Source organism: Diadema setosum, chromosome 11, assembly GCF_964275005.1.
Source record: "Diadema setosum chromosome 11, eeDiaSeto1, whole genome shotgun sequence".
NCBI lineage: Eukaryota > Metazoa > Echinodermata > Echinoidea > Diadematoida > Diadematidae > Diadema > Diadema setosum.
In genome coordinates this window covers 35,532,821-35,545,988 of record NC_092695.1, presented here as the reverse complement: position 1 = coordinate 35,545,988, position 13,168 = coordinate 35,532,821, and the positions used below count along the sequence as shown (strand labels likewise).

At 38.2% G+C, this 13,168-nt stretch overlaps 1 protein-coding gene across 1 annotated transcript in view; it reads right to left on the bottom strand.

The window, feature by feature from the left end:
* LOC140235526 (protein diaphanous homolog 2-like) overlaps positions 1-13,168 on the bottom strand; it is a 105,060-nt gene that overhangs the window by 33,521 nt on the left and 58,371 nt on the right. The window contains exon 2 of the mRNA XM_072315550.1: positions 7,455-7,634. Coding sequence (XP_072171651.1) covers positions 7,455-7,634 — 180 coding nt within the window. The remainder of the gene's footprint in view (positions 1-7,454; positions 7,635-13,168) is intronic.

Here is a 13,168-nt window from a genome sequence, read left to right as displayed (position 1 = left end):
TTTCTCCTGCCATAAGGGTTGATTCTTTACATGGTGGACTCTTGTCTTTAAAACAAGAATAGAAATTTAAGATAAAACAAGAGGAAATATGAAACAATATAGTGCTAGTAAATTTCTACTCTACTGAAAGATACTTTGTTTCACACTTGTATCTTAACAGTACAGTTGGACGTCATTTGGTGTGACGAGTGTACATTTAAGCCCAGCTCCAGCAGTAACCACGCATAATTTAGAGCACTACGCAGTCATTGTGCACGCATTCTATGGTGAGGCATCCTTAAGTAGCTTGAATAATTGATGGGAGAAAATGAGCCTCAATCCCACGGGAGTTAGTGTTCTGTTTTTATTTTACGTTGCAATATAAATTACCTCTGTTGGGCTGGACCTTTCTGCTTTTTTGGCAAAGCTTGCTCAGAATCCATTGATCTCAGATTCTCCTTTAAACATCCTTTCATATTGCCTGATTCTGTAGCCATTCAAGACATCTCGGAATACAAGCTACGATAGCTCATTGTAGTTTCAATTATAAGTTGGTTATATAGATTAACAAATTGATTACAACATCTTGACAATCTTTCAATCTTACAGAGTGTCAATGTTAACATCAAGAACCTTAAAGTGTCATAAGGTAAAATGACAAAATAATCTAGGGAGAAGTGACAATTAAAACGAGCATTAGAGTATGACTGATTTATGCACGGCTACCTCACTCATTTCCCCAGCCACACAGAACAGCATGGATTAAGTCATTACTCCAGTTCCTGACACTGGCAACCTCAAATCCATCCTTTTCAATCCTCCCTAAGAACACTCCACGATGAACTGCCAATCTCTTCTTGCACCTGATGGCATTAATGAAAATGTTGGATATTCATCTTGAAAACTTGCAGAGGAGAAAAGGGTGGCGACAACCAACGACAGACCACCGCATTCCGGAACTCTTGCTTTGTGACAGAAACCATGAACATCCTCGTAAAACAAAAGCCATTTTTAAAGAAATTCTTTGAGATCTGATATTAACAAGAAATCCATGTCATCTTTTATTCTATTATTCTATTCAGTTTCCAGTATCACATAATCTTTGAATGTTACAATATGAATAGATTGAGATACTTAAAAATTTGTGAAATGTGCTATATAAAAACCAGCTATAATTATTATTATTATCATCATCATCATCATCATCATCATCATCATCATCATCATCATTATTATTATTATTATCAATATTATAATTATAATCTCATGTGGTGAATTCAAGAGTGCGTTTTCTGAGTGTAATGTGAGACATTTGTACATGTTTTCCAGTTTAGAATCACAGGGGACTGTACTCTTCATATTAAACATTTACATTCCTTGGGATGCAGTGAAACAGAAACAAAAGGTTAGTGACAACTGAGTGAAATCACACAAATATCCACAAAATTATTACCACTTCTTTCTAAGCACTTATTTTGCACATTACACAAAACACAAAGTCAGTCTGTCACTTCAGCAACAGTTCCTATTAAATGGTTTGCACACTTTGTTTCACTCAGGCTGTAAAATCTTAAAGCCCAAACAAATTCAGAAAAATCATCCAAAGTACCACAAACTTCCCTCTGTCATTTTAGTCACCTTGATGAAAACAACTATAAATTGTCAAGTGAAGAGTTTGTTTCAACAAACGCTGCTAAAAGAGCAAGTGTCAGTAAACACCTAAAACCTAAAACAAATACCAAAAAAATTTTGAACCCATGTCCCATAATTCATGTAGTATTGACTGTTACATTTAAAGTTTTTTAACAACTCTTTTTAAGACAAATGAATAGATGAATAAAATTGGGGGGAAAAAACACAGTTAGAAGGATTATCTGCACTGCATAGTCAGGTATTCAAAGCAACTTTGACCTAGTTTCTGATAACAAACATCATCACCGCAACCATGCTGATGCTTTAAACATGTATTATACAACCATGACTTCCCTTGGAGGCACGCCTGAATAAGCCAGTGTGTACTGAGGCTTCGTCGCCATCAGAATACATGAATATTTCCCCAAGTCGTTTGCAGCACTGCAAGCCACTTACTGTAACAAGACGCATTATCAACTTGTTGAGAATGTTAGTGTAAAGAGAATGATAGAGTTTAGGGAGATTTTATGTCACTACCTGGAATTTTGCTTAACCGAGATAATGTTCATCAATATCATATAAACTTGCCCAAGTGTATAAACAGGCTTCTACAATCTAGCATGATGACCGATTCTTTTTGAGAGTTCTAGGATGAACACATCAAATTTTTCATTACTGTTGCTAATTAGACCCTCTCCAGGACGGATGTGACCTAGAAATTTGAGCATAAATTCCCACGACACCGTGCCTAATTAGGCTCATAGAAAGTACAGCACTTTCAATGAGTCTTTAATTGGGGAATAAGTAGGTTTTGATCACTGCCTAATGGTGCTGAAACCGTCTTTGGCTACAAATTATATGAGAGCACACAGCCCTTCAATTTTTCTTTTCTCTCCATAAAACACCGCAGAAAAGATGACAGCAAGAAAGAATACAGTGTCGAAACAGGAAGGACAGTTTGACTTTGGGTCCTGTTTACCCCAATGATACATGATGCCATTATGCGCCTCTTGAGACGGCCTGGTTGCTATGGTTACAACCCACTCACAGAACCACACCTGATATGTTTTGACGACTGTGGAGGAGTATGCCTCAGGTTCATTATTGCAGCATAAACCTCAAACTGTAGACAATCTGACATTATAATGTACCACTCATTTGACAGTGTACCACAAATTGTAGTCTACATTTAGATGATATAACCATAATTATATCAAAATTTTAAGATATCAGTTTATTAATTTGTATGACTATCATTACACTTTTCCAAAAAGCCAAATACTGTATCAATGTACTTAAATCATGATTTAAGCAATTTTCAATACAATTACACAGGCTAAAATGAGGGTGCGTGGTATTGCTATAATTAAAAAACATAAATACATCCTCAAAGTCTCTTTGAACGGTATCATTCTTGAGCAATGTGTTTGAATTCACAAGAATTGGAGTATGTGTTACTGTCTAATGAAGAATATGGAATAACTGAAAGTCACTCAATCCAGAATTTTCTTTTCCCATCCAAGCCATTAAAGGACTGATTACAGATACGCCATATATTTTGCGAGTCTAAATTTTCGCAAATTGGAACTTCACGACAATTTTGTGAGTGGTTAAATTCGCGATCATGGAGTCCTGTACTGAATGGAAGAATGTACGCATACGTCACATTCATAACATGATTAGGGTGAATATTTTCGCGTGTCTTTAATTTTGCAAATAGCGCGACTCGCAAAATTTGCGAAAATAAAGACCTGGCGTATACAGTAGCACACTGCTTTTCTACCTCTAAACCAACCTGAGTTCTAACTGTCTCTGTTTCTTTAACATCACTTCATGTTTATTATCAGTCATAGTACCCATTATTTTCATGTACGTATAAACTGATAAGGAATCATTCATACCATTCTTAACCATCATGACCTCTTAATCAAGTGCTAATAAAGCCTGTGTACCACTCATTTGTTTTCAAGGTACTGCATCCTCCCTGACTGCATGCAGTGCTGGTGTAGTTATGCCACGCTTGTAGCTACAAAAACGAGAAGTTGTGGGAGGGTGCGGCAGCTGAATTTATGGCTTCAAATCAAAGGGAGTACCTTTTGTACTCACAATTTTACAGTCCAAAGGAATTTGTTTGGTCACACAATGGGTGAGTTGGCTTTGTGCATGCATTTGAAACTCGATGACAGTGAGTTTGATGTTGGGTGGAAATGGTATGGACAGAGGAAGTAAAGGGCACTTTGTGGTATTAGCCAGTGTACTGTGTAAACAAGGCCTTGCCTGATCAATCTGGAAATGCTCAGTCTGTGCATAATATATCTCTATTGAACACAAGTTAGTCCCATCTTCATCTTTCTGTCTATAACCTGCCTGGAAACCCAGATAAAATTACAAAATTACTGCTCTTTTGTTCAAAAATTTACAAATTTGTAAATCTTTACACTATCATTTTGTTTTGTCATGGAAAAACACATATCACAAAAGCAAAAGTTAAGATACACACACATGCACACACACACACACACACACACATAATTAACATTGATGTGTTTATCAAAGGTATCATAAAATTAGCATAAAAAACAAACACCAATCATTTTTGTCAAGGCTAAAATACACCTGACATTTGTACATTTATATCACAACAACCCCGACTGGGGTTGAGACGGGTGAGAGGTGATACTATCTCTTTGCATGGAAGGGCATGGAATTTTATATTGCTTCGCATTTAATATACCATTTCCTTAAAATCTACACATTCCACTTATTATTACAGAGCTGAGATCATTAATTGCTGACGTCATCTGCCGCATAGGAAGTTAGTCATGTGTTTCAGTGTTTTGGTGGAGACAAATGACTGACTTTTGATCATTGTTGTGCATAATCCATGCATCTTGGATTGCACTTTCCATGTTTTCTATATTAAAGCAAATTTGTTCATACAAGCTTTATACCAAGGCATATTTTCTACTTCCTTCCCCCTAGGTCATCTGCTGCACACAATGCCTGCACAGCTAGTAGTAGGAAACCGTTCTTTGGATACATTCAACCTCGCAAGTCACACTCTAAGGCAACCAGCATTTCAAACTGAAGGACTTTGCAGTCATTCAATACCAGAGAAGGTGATCAAGTGGCACGAACAAAGCCCAGCAGTGTCAAAAATATTAATCACTCATGTTTGCACCATAAACACTCGCATGCACCAGTCTTCCTGGAATGTTCAAATCGAAACGACTGTATGTCTGAATAGTAGAAACCCCATCACACCAAGCAGTTTGCCAATCATGCTATATGCCACAGCTGTGGATGATTAAGACCAAACAGAACCTCAACCTCACCTCAAGATTCATTTCGTAAGCACTGGTTGTAATTATGTGCCAAGTATCATTTCATGTCATCAATACTTCGATTTCTCTCATTTACATTATAAACCTAGATCTGATGATGACCAATTAGAAATTTACTACTATACACCTTACATGCAATAATCAAATTTGATATTGAGCTAGACTGAAAGGTCATACAAATTGTATTCATTATAATGACATGGGTGCATTTTATCACATACAAGGACACATTTGACATTATGACGTCAACAAGAATGCCTCTGTACCCAATTATTTTAGCTGAGGCATACTGACCTGTACTCTATGCTGACATAATTATCATGAAATAAGGCACAACATGATGATTGATGCCCTGCGGCACAACATTAATTTTATACAAAGGATTATGGCATTATATCAAAATACAGGTATGTAATCCCTAAAGCATAGATGGCTACACTTGCACAGTATAATCTAGCACTTAGTCTACATTAGACTTGCCCCAAAATGAACTTTTTCAATGATTTCAACAACAAAAGCAACAACAAAAAATGTCTTTAAATGAAATGTCCAAGTTACTCTGCAAATTGTAAAGTACTGTATTATGTTTGCAAAAAGCTCTGCATCCTGACATTTGTCATTTTTACCCAATCTGCTATTCTTACATGGTGATGCTTAGACAGAGGATTCTCAAGTCTAATTCCAGGCCAGGTGCTCTGGCAAGAAAGATTTTGCAGAACCATTTCTACTAACAATGGGATTAACAGTCATATAAACAAAACATGACATTATTTATGATTGCATGAAAAACTGCCGCGTGGGGTCTGAATTTCACCAAGAGTGAAAGGGTTAATGTGCCAAGGCTCTTTGAAGGCAAGGCAGCTGCAACCATGTCTCTGGGTTATCTCATCACACACACACACACACACCCACCCACACAGACAATCATCACATTATGCATTTGAATAGGTCGGCCTAGATAAAAGGATAGTCTGCCATCCATTTTGGCTGTGTCCCCTCGAGTCGTTTAATCATGCTTATGTGTTCTTATCCTCATGTACATACAAGTATATTCAATATTTTTCCCCTAACTGTAATATTTACAGCTCTTAAAAAAGCTTCTTTGTTGTGTTTTATTTATAAAAAGAATATGTAAATAAACTGAATTGACTTAGTAATAAAAATGGGATGTATTTCACAAGTCACAGTGGTGGGGGTTGGGTTGGTTCTATGTCTATTTGGATGGATAATGTGCTATGGGAGTGAGTCATAAGTCCTTTCACAATCAGTGCTTACTCTGACTGTATCACAAGGTCATAATACAAACCATCACTGATTGGGGATAGGGGAGCTTTCATCTTCAGCTATGCAGGATTATTCCTTTCATCTCAGTACCATCACATTTGTATATCCATTACTTATCATCTTCAGCATATGGCTTCAGAACAATGTAGTACACACTGAATGACTTTCGCGTATTTGTCTATTCTTATTGCATCTGGCGACATGTTTTGTATGTCGTCTTGCTGTGTCTTGCCTTGCCTGCCGTCTTGCCTATAAACCCAGCAGAGAGTTAATTCTGGCTGGAGACCGGAACATGGTCTGATTATAACAGCCTACTTTCAATCTAACCTCACAGACATTATGTGAACCTTTGGGTGTACACCAGTCACAACATGTTTGGTTACTACGACAACCGAACAGAAGAAGGTAGACAATTGAATGTGCATTGCAACCTCAACTGCTTACATATATATTTTCAGTGTGCACTCAGCAACCAGCTCTTTACATTCAATGTTAAAGTGGTTTCATTTTACTTTTTCATCTAAAATTTCAAATGGCTGTAGTCTTGTCAGCATTTCACATTTCCATATTAAGGAACATTATTTGAAGATATCATTTTACTGTGTACACCAAATTCAGCCAAATATCGCTATTCCGGCAGAAATATTCTTGTAGTACTAAGAAGAAAGGGTAAATTAATAGAAGTATCCAGATCACTCTTTAGCACCTAGATGGACTTACAATCATGACAGCTGTGGAACATCTTCCAGTGTCTCAAAAAGCCATGTGGCTCATGTACCACTGCTTGCTGCAGTTTTAAACACTAACAAAACTTTCCTGTACACAGGCATGTACTCCCCATTTTGATTTTTGCTGTGAAAATATTCTCATATCTATTTTACAGCTTTCAAATCTACTTTTCTGAGGTCTCGAACTGCCCTGAATGTCTGGAATTCATCACACACACACCCAATGGGGTGGGGTCAGTGATGACAATGATAGCTCAGATCTCGATATGAAGTATGGAATGTGATAGGAGAAGGATCGGTTTCTAACACAGGAGAAATATGTCTGCCAAGCAAAGATGCCTTTCATCCCGTGATCCCCCAAAGCTTCCAGCAGTAGCAAGTAACAGCAGAAGTAAGACCAACAAAAATATCTTGCCTAAGTTAGTGCCAGTTTCTGCAGTAATCCTCCAAATTTGACGAAAATCAGAAGTTTTGTGCTTGTACTCACCAGCATGCGGTCAAAGGCCGCAATGACCTCCTGGTCGGTCAACATGGCCTGAAGTGACCGTTCGTACTCCTCCTGCGCGTCTGTCTCGTCGGCCACATATTGCTTTGGTTGGGCACTTCGAGGTTGCTTCGCCGAGGTCTCCTTCCGCCCTGGCTTGTTGGAGCTGCGGATGTTGCTAAACTGTAGATAAGAAGAATATAAGCAAAAAATATCTTTAAAAATGCCAGATTTTGAAAAAAAAAGTGAATGCATTTCAGCCACTTTTTGTGGGCAATCACAATCTGACTTCATTAACTGTGAATGACCTTGAAAGTCATACATTACATCATCGATGACCTGTTGATTTTCACATTCCATTTCGAAACAAAACGAATCAAAAAATGAAAGAAGGTTTGTTAATCCAGAATGTAAAGATGATGCGTCCTATAACAAATCTTCAGAATCAAGAACCTTATTTCGTTTTTTGAACCTTCAAAAAACAAACCTTGTTATCATTTTCGGATTAACAAATCTTCAGAAAAACAAACCCTTTTTCATTTTCTGAACAATGAACCTTCAGAATAATGAGCCTTAATGAACCTCCAGAATAACAAGCCTTAATGAACCTCCAAAATAACGAACACTTGGAAAAACGAATCATATTGTATTTTCAGATTAACGAACCTCCGGAATAACGAATTGTATTAAAGTGAAACCATCATTGAATTGGTGTAACGCCAAGCCACCTGTGGGTCTGAGTGGATGATTCCTGCAAGACTACAGATGGAGATATCTCCAGACTGTCACTCAAACCCATGCTGACATCTTGAGGTCCCACCCTAATCTTCTAGGGCTTGGGGGAGGGGGGAAAGAGGGGGACTTGTCTTCACAATGGCATGCTGCTGCTTACAATTCCAATACCGATGCTATATTCTCAGCCAGCTGAGTGAGCGTGAAGGAAGGCGAGTGAGAGCGAAGGGAGGTCACAGACAACTAAACATAAGAACCTCGTATCTATTCTTAGAACTAAACAATGTGAAGTGCGATTCTTCCTTGTCCAGTTGTCAACGTCTTGACAACGTGTCTTCCAAGGAACTCGTTTTATCAGTCATGTATTTTGTGTCATCTTGAACATGTCTGCATGGTGAGGGCTCGATGGAATGTTACTGTTATCAAAAAGTCTTGTAGCAATGGACATTTACGTTGAAAAAAAAAAAAATGGCCGAATGGGAAAACCCAAAGTTTTTCTGCTCTACCATTTACACTGTCAGAAAAACCAATTTTTCAGTGTTTTGGCAGGAAATGAGAATGTGCAACAAAAACCAACATTCCAGGGCTATTTTTGTAAGTATTGCACAATCCCAACTTGCCACTATCCTTGAATGTAAGCAAGCATGTAGGAGATTCCTCCCAAGGAAATGGCAGATGTCACATGACCAAAAACCATAATAAATCTGGTGAGCCTGGAAGCGAGCATTTACACTGCCAAAATACAGAAATATAATTGAAGACAGTGGAGTTTCAAAAAAAACTCCACTCTTGAGAAGGGTTTTTCCATTCCAGTTTTTCACTCATATTACAGATGGTTGCAAGCAACTTCCCCCCAAAATCTGGAATGCGCAACAAAAAAAAAATATATATATATTTTTTTTTTTTTTTTTTTCAGTGGCAGAGTAAATGCCCATATAGTAAATCTTTTTACTTATGAGGCAAACATTTAGTCTGTCTTTATAATTCTACTGATTGAATGTGAGGACTCAAAGCAGTCCCCATTCTAGACCTAGAAAGGAAATTCACTTTTCACAGCTAAGCGTAAAAAGGAATGTGAAAAACACTGCAACTGTTCAGATGTATATCCATTATGTTAATTTAAACAACAACAAAAAATAGTATATCAAGGCAAAGTTTTAAAAATCTAAATCAGTCTCCCTTCTAAAATCTACAACCTAGCATAATAGGAGTTAATGAGGCAAAGTGAACACACATTCCTATTACGGGGAGAAAAAAAAATTAAAACAGTATCAAATTGCCGTACTTGTAGTACAAAAGGCATGCAGGACACCAACATACACAAAAGCCTTATTCTTTTCTTTTTCGTTGGGCATACTTAAAAGTGAAAATTACACCAGCATGTTTTTGTTTGTTTGTTTGTTTATTGGTTGATACCTTTGAGAAGTCAGGTAAGGGAAGATTGCTCCTTCTGCGATCCCTATCAACTTTAAGTTTCTTCCCCTTCTGTTTCTTGGGCCTGTCTGGGGACTCCTCAGTCCCCTTGGCTCTCCTGTCCATGGAGTTACAATCATAGTCGATCCTTCCATCTCCCTCCTCCTCCTCCCTACTCCCGCTCCTCTGAAATCCATCACTGCTGAGGTCATCTGTGATGCTGTCCTCATCTATTTTGGGGTCTTCCTTTCTCTTCCACCTTCCGTTCCTCAGCATCTTGGCCGCCGCGTTGGACACCGATCGTCCAATGAACTTCTTGCCGCTCTTGGGAGTCCTTTCCAGCGAGGCTGTGTGGTCGCCCCTCGCCATTTTGGGGGTCTGAATTGTGGGCAGGGGTGGCCCCTTCTCACTGCTGGTCCCCACTTCTACCTCTTTTTGCCCCTTCTCCTTATTCATTTCTTCTCCTTTGGTTTCCCCAGTTTCTCCTTTCGAAGTAGGCATTGCAGAATTTCCTCACAATCAACACTTACTTTAACAAAAAGTCCTGAATAGAAATGCTTCCACCTGTTATTGTAATCCCAAATGACACTTCAGTCACAGCATCTGCACTAGGGAAATTGGTACACAATGGACAACGCAGTGATATTCTATGTCATGTCTTCTCCAAAACAAATACAGCCTTGTTTGCCCGAGTAATAAACACTCTCTAATCCTGTCCAAAATCAATACGAGATCAGAAATTTTCAACTGGCAAGAACATTCATTCTCTTCCTTGATATTCCTGATAACTCCGAAAAGAAAAGGAAGATGTTGATCTTGCGACTGTAAGAAGGAAATGGGCCATGCAATGCCAACGAAACCATGAACCATTGGAGTATCTCATCAAGAGTAGTAGAGTTCAAGTCCTGTTTTGTTCACCACAAGCATGCAATACCACAAGGCATAAAACAGGAACCACTTGTGAGTATTATATCCTCTGCTTAATTGCTGGAGTGGCCCACTTATTCCATAGTTATGTCCAAGTATCAATCCTGACAAGGTGAGGTACATGTAGGTAGCACGCGGCGTGATACTGGATTGACCATGTAGCAATTGTGCGTCCAGCACAATGGCTATTCCTCCGATGCTCTGTCGGTCACACCTACAGGGTACAGTGGTCAGTCCTTTGTGCCGTACTCTTAGCAATGGACTAGTCACCTGTTACCAAGTTGTATCACCCACAGGCATTCAGGAGCAACCATAAAACAAGCAGCAATGTTTGCCTCTAATCAGTTTAAGCCGTGATAGCCCTGTGTGTGCTACAGCAGGGAACTCTTCTAGCAAACACAATCTGCATAGCTGTTGGGGGTGGCATGATGTGTATTGTACACACCTCATAAACAGAACTGAAACTGTATAAAGACATAAACAGAAACTGATATGTCCACAAAGGGAGTTTATGTTTCTTGTCAAACTTTCTCATATATGCTAAATTGGGTTTAAACATATTTTCTTTGATTGGTAGCTTTCATAAACATGATCGTCACATCTACATTATCAGTGTATTTGATTGCTCAATATGAAATTAAATAACTCAATAAGAAAGTTACGTGAAATAAAAGCAGGTGAAACTAATGAGGTGAAATAGTGATACAATTCTATGACATCTGATTTATTCCCTCTGTTCTCAAGTACAGCTGAAACTAGTTCATCGAATCTTAAATCAAAATCAGTAGAATTGCTTTAATTTACATTATTTCCTGCCTATGACTGAAGAATATATCTCAATAGACCTAAAAATCTTTATATCAAACATTTTGAATGACAAAAGGCTCATTTGAAAAAAAATTGTTGTCAAAGTTGGAACGAGAAACCAGTGATATTTTCATGTGGCTAGACACCTTTGCACATAGGATCCTGTAGCCCAATACGCTGATGAGGGCAGTGACACCATGGTAACAGAGGGCAATAAGGGGGATGGGAAAAGCTGAAACTGATTTCCATGGAAGACAGAGCATATGATCCCGGTATGCTGGTAGTGGGATGGTCAACATCTCTATAACTATGTCAACATGAGCAAACACCCGTGTCTTGTGGCTGAACATTTCTATCACGGTATGTGATTTTTCTGACAAACTATAGATGTAACTCTCAGGCTTTCACAGAGTTGAGAAGCAATTTTGCCATAGTACTGCACTTTGATATCATCATGGGAAAGTCTGTATTGCAAAAACAGTTGCTTGTTGCTTTCCAACTGGAGAACTGTTAGTTCTCTCTTGGAAAAGACTTTCCCACTTCCCCCCAAAAAGCTATAAAATCTACTCATCTATGACAATGGTTTGAGAGTTGGAAGAGTAGGGAGCCACTTTGCCGTTACTGCAAAGCTTGGCAGGCTTCCCATTCACCTCATTAGCTCATCCAGTCGAGCAATGAACATTCACAACCCAAGCGTGGCTACTTAGAATCAATGGTAATTGAATATTCCCATACTAAAGGCACTAGCACAGTCAGGATCAATCGGTTTTAATTACTCTCTACAAATATGGTGTTGATGGAAGGCATAATGGCCCTGTAATAACTGATGGTTTTATTACTTACAAATGGATAACACTTATTTCTTTCTCCCCTGTTACAATTCCAGGAATCTTGCCACAGAATTAAAATGTAAAGCTACATTGTATAAATGTGACTCCGCTCTGCAATAAATAATGCTCCCCCCCCCCCCCCAATGGAAAGCTATTACAATGTACTGATGACATCTCATGTAGAATATATGCCTGGACCAACGAAAGAGTTAAAGGGATCGTATAGTTTTGGTTGAGACCTAATTTCAGGTTTCTAAAATTTTTTGGTGAGATAATGAGAAACCTCTTATGAAATATGAAAGAGCATGTAATTCTATGAGGAATTCAATGTTTATTTGATGAAAATTGGTTTTGAAATGGCTGAGATATCCTAAAAAGAGCGATGTGGGACCCACACTTTATTATGATCGCTTTGTTTTTCTTTGTTTTTGGATGTTTCAGTCATTTCAAACCCGATTTTCATCAAATAAACTTAAATTCCTCTTAAAATGGTATGCTCTGTACTATATCATGAGTGTTTTCTCGGTATCTCGCAAAAAGTTCAAAGTTCAATTCTCATCTCCATCAATACTGTACCATCCCTTTAACCTGTCCCCATTAATCCCTGATAGCTTTATCAATTCACCCATACATCTCTCTTACTGTATCAATCCCTAGAGGAAGTAGTCATTACAGCAGTGATTTCATATTCATAATTTGGTGCACCTGCCTGAAGATGACAAGCTGGCGCTGAATCAACCATGTACTCAGTTTATGTTTGAGAAAGCTGTTCCTCATTCTAAAGCCCTGTGACATTCATTCATCAAAAAAGGAGCAATAATTCAATTCCATATTTTGATTTCATGATCGTGATCCCAGACATTTCCCCATCCCATTCAATCTATCTAATATCTTGGGGGAATTTTGCTGCTATGATCTTAACACCATGTAATGAACATTACTGCATTTCAAATCATATTTTACACTGGAAAAAAAAAGTTGTATGAACATGGTTATAATCATTACATC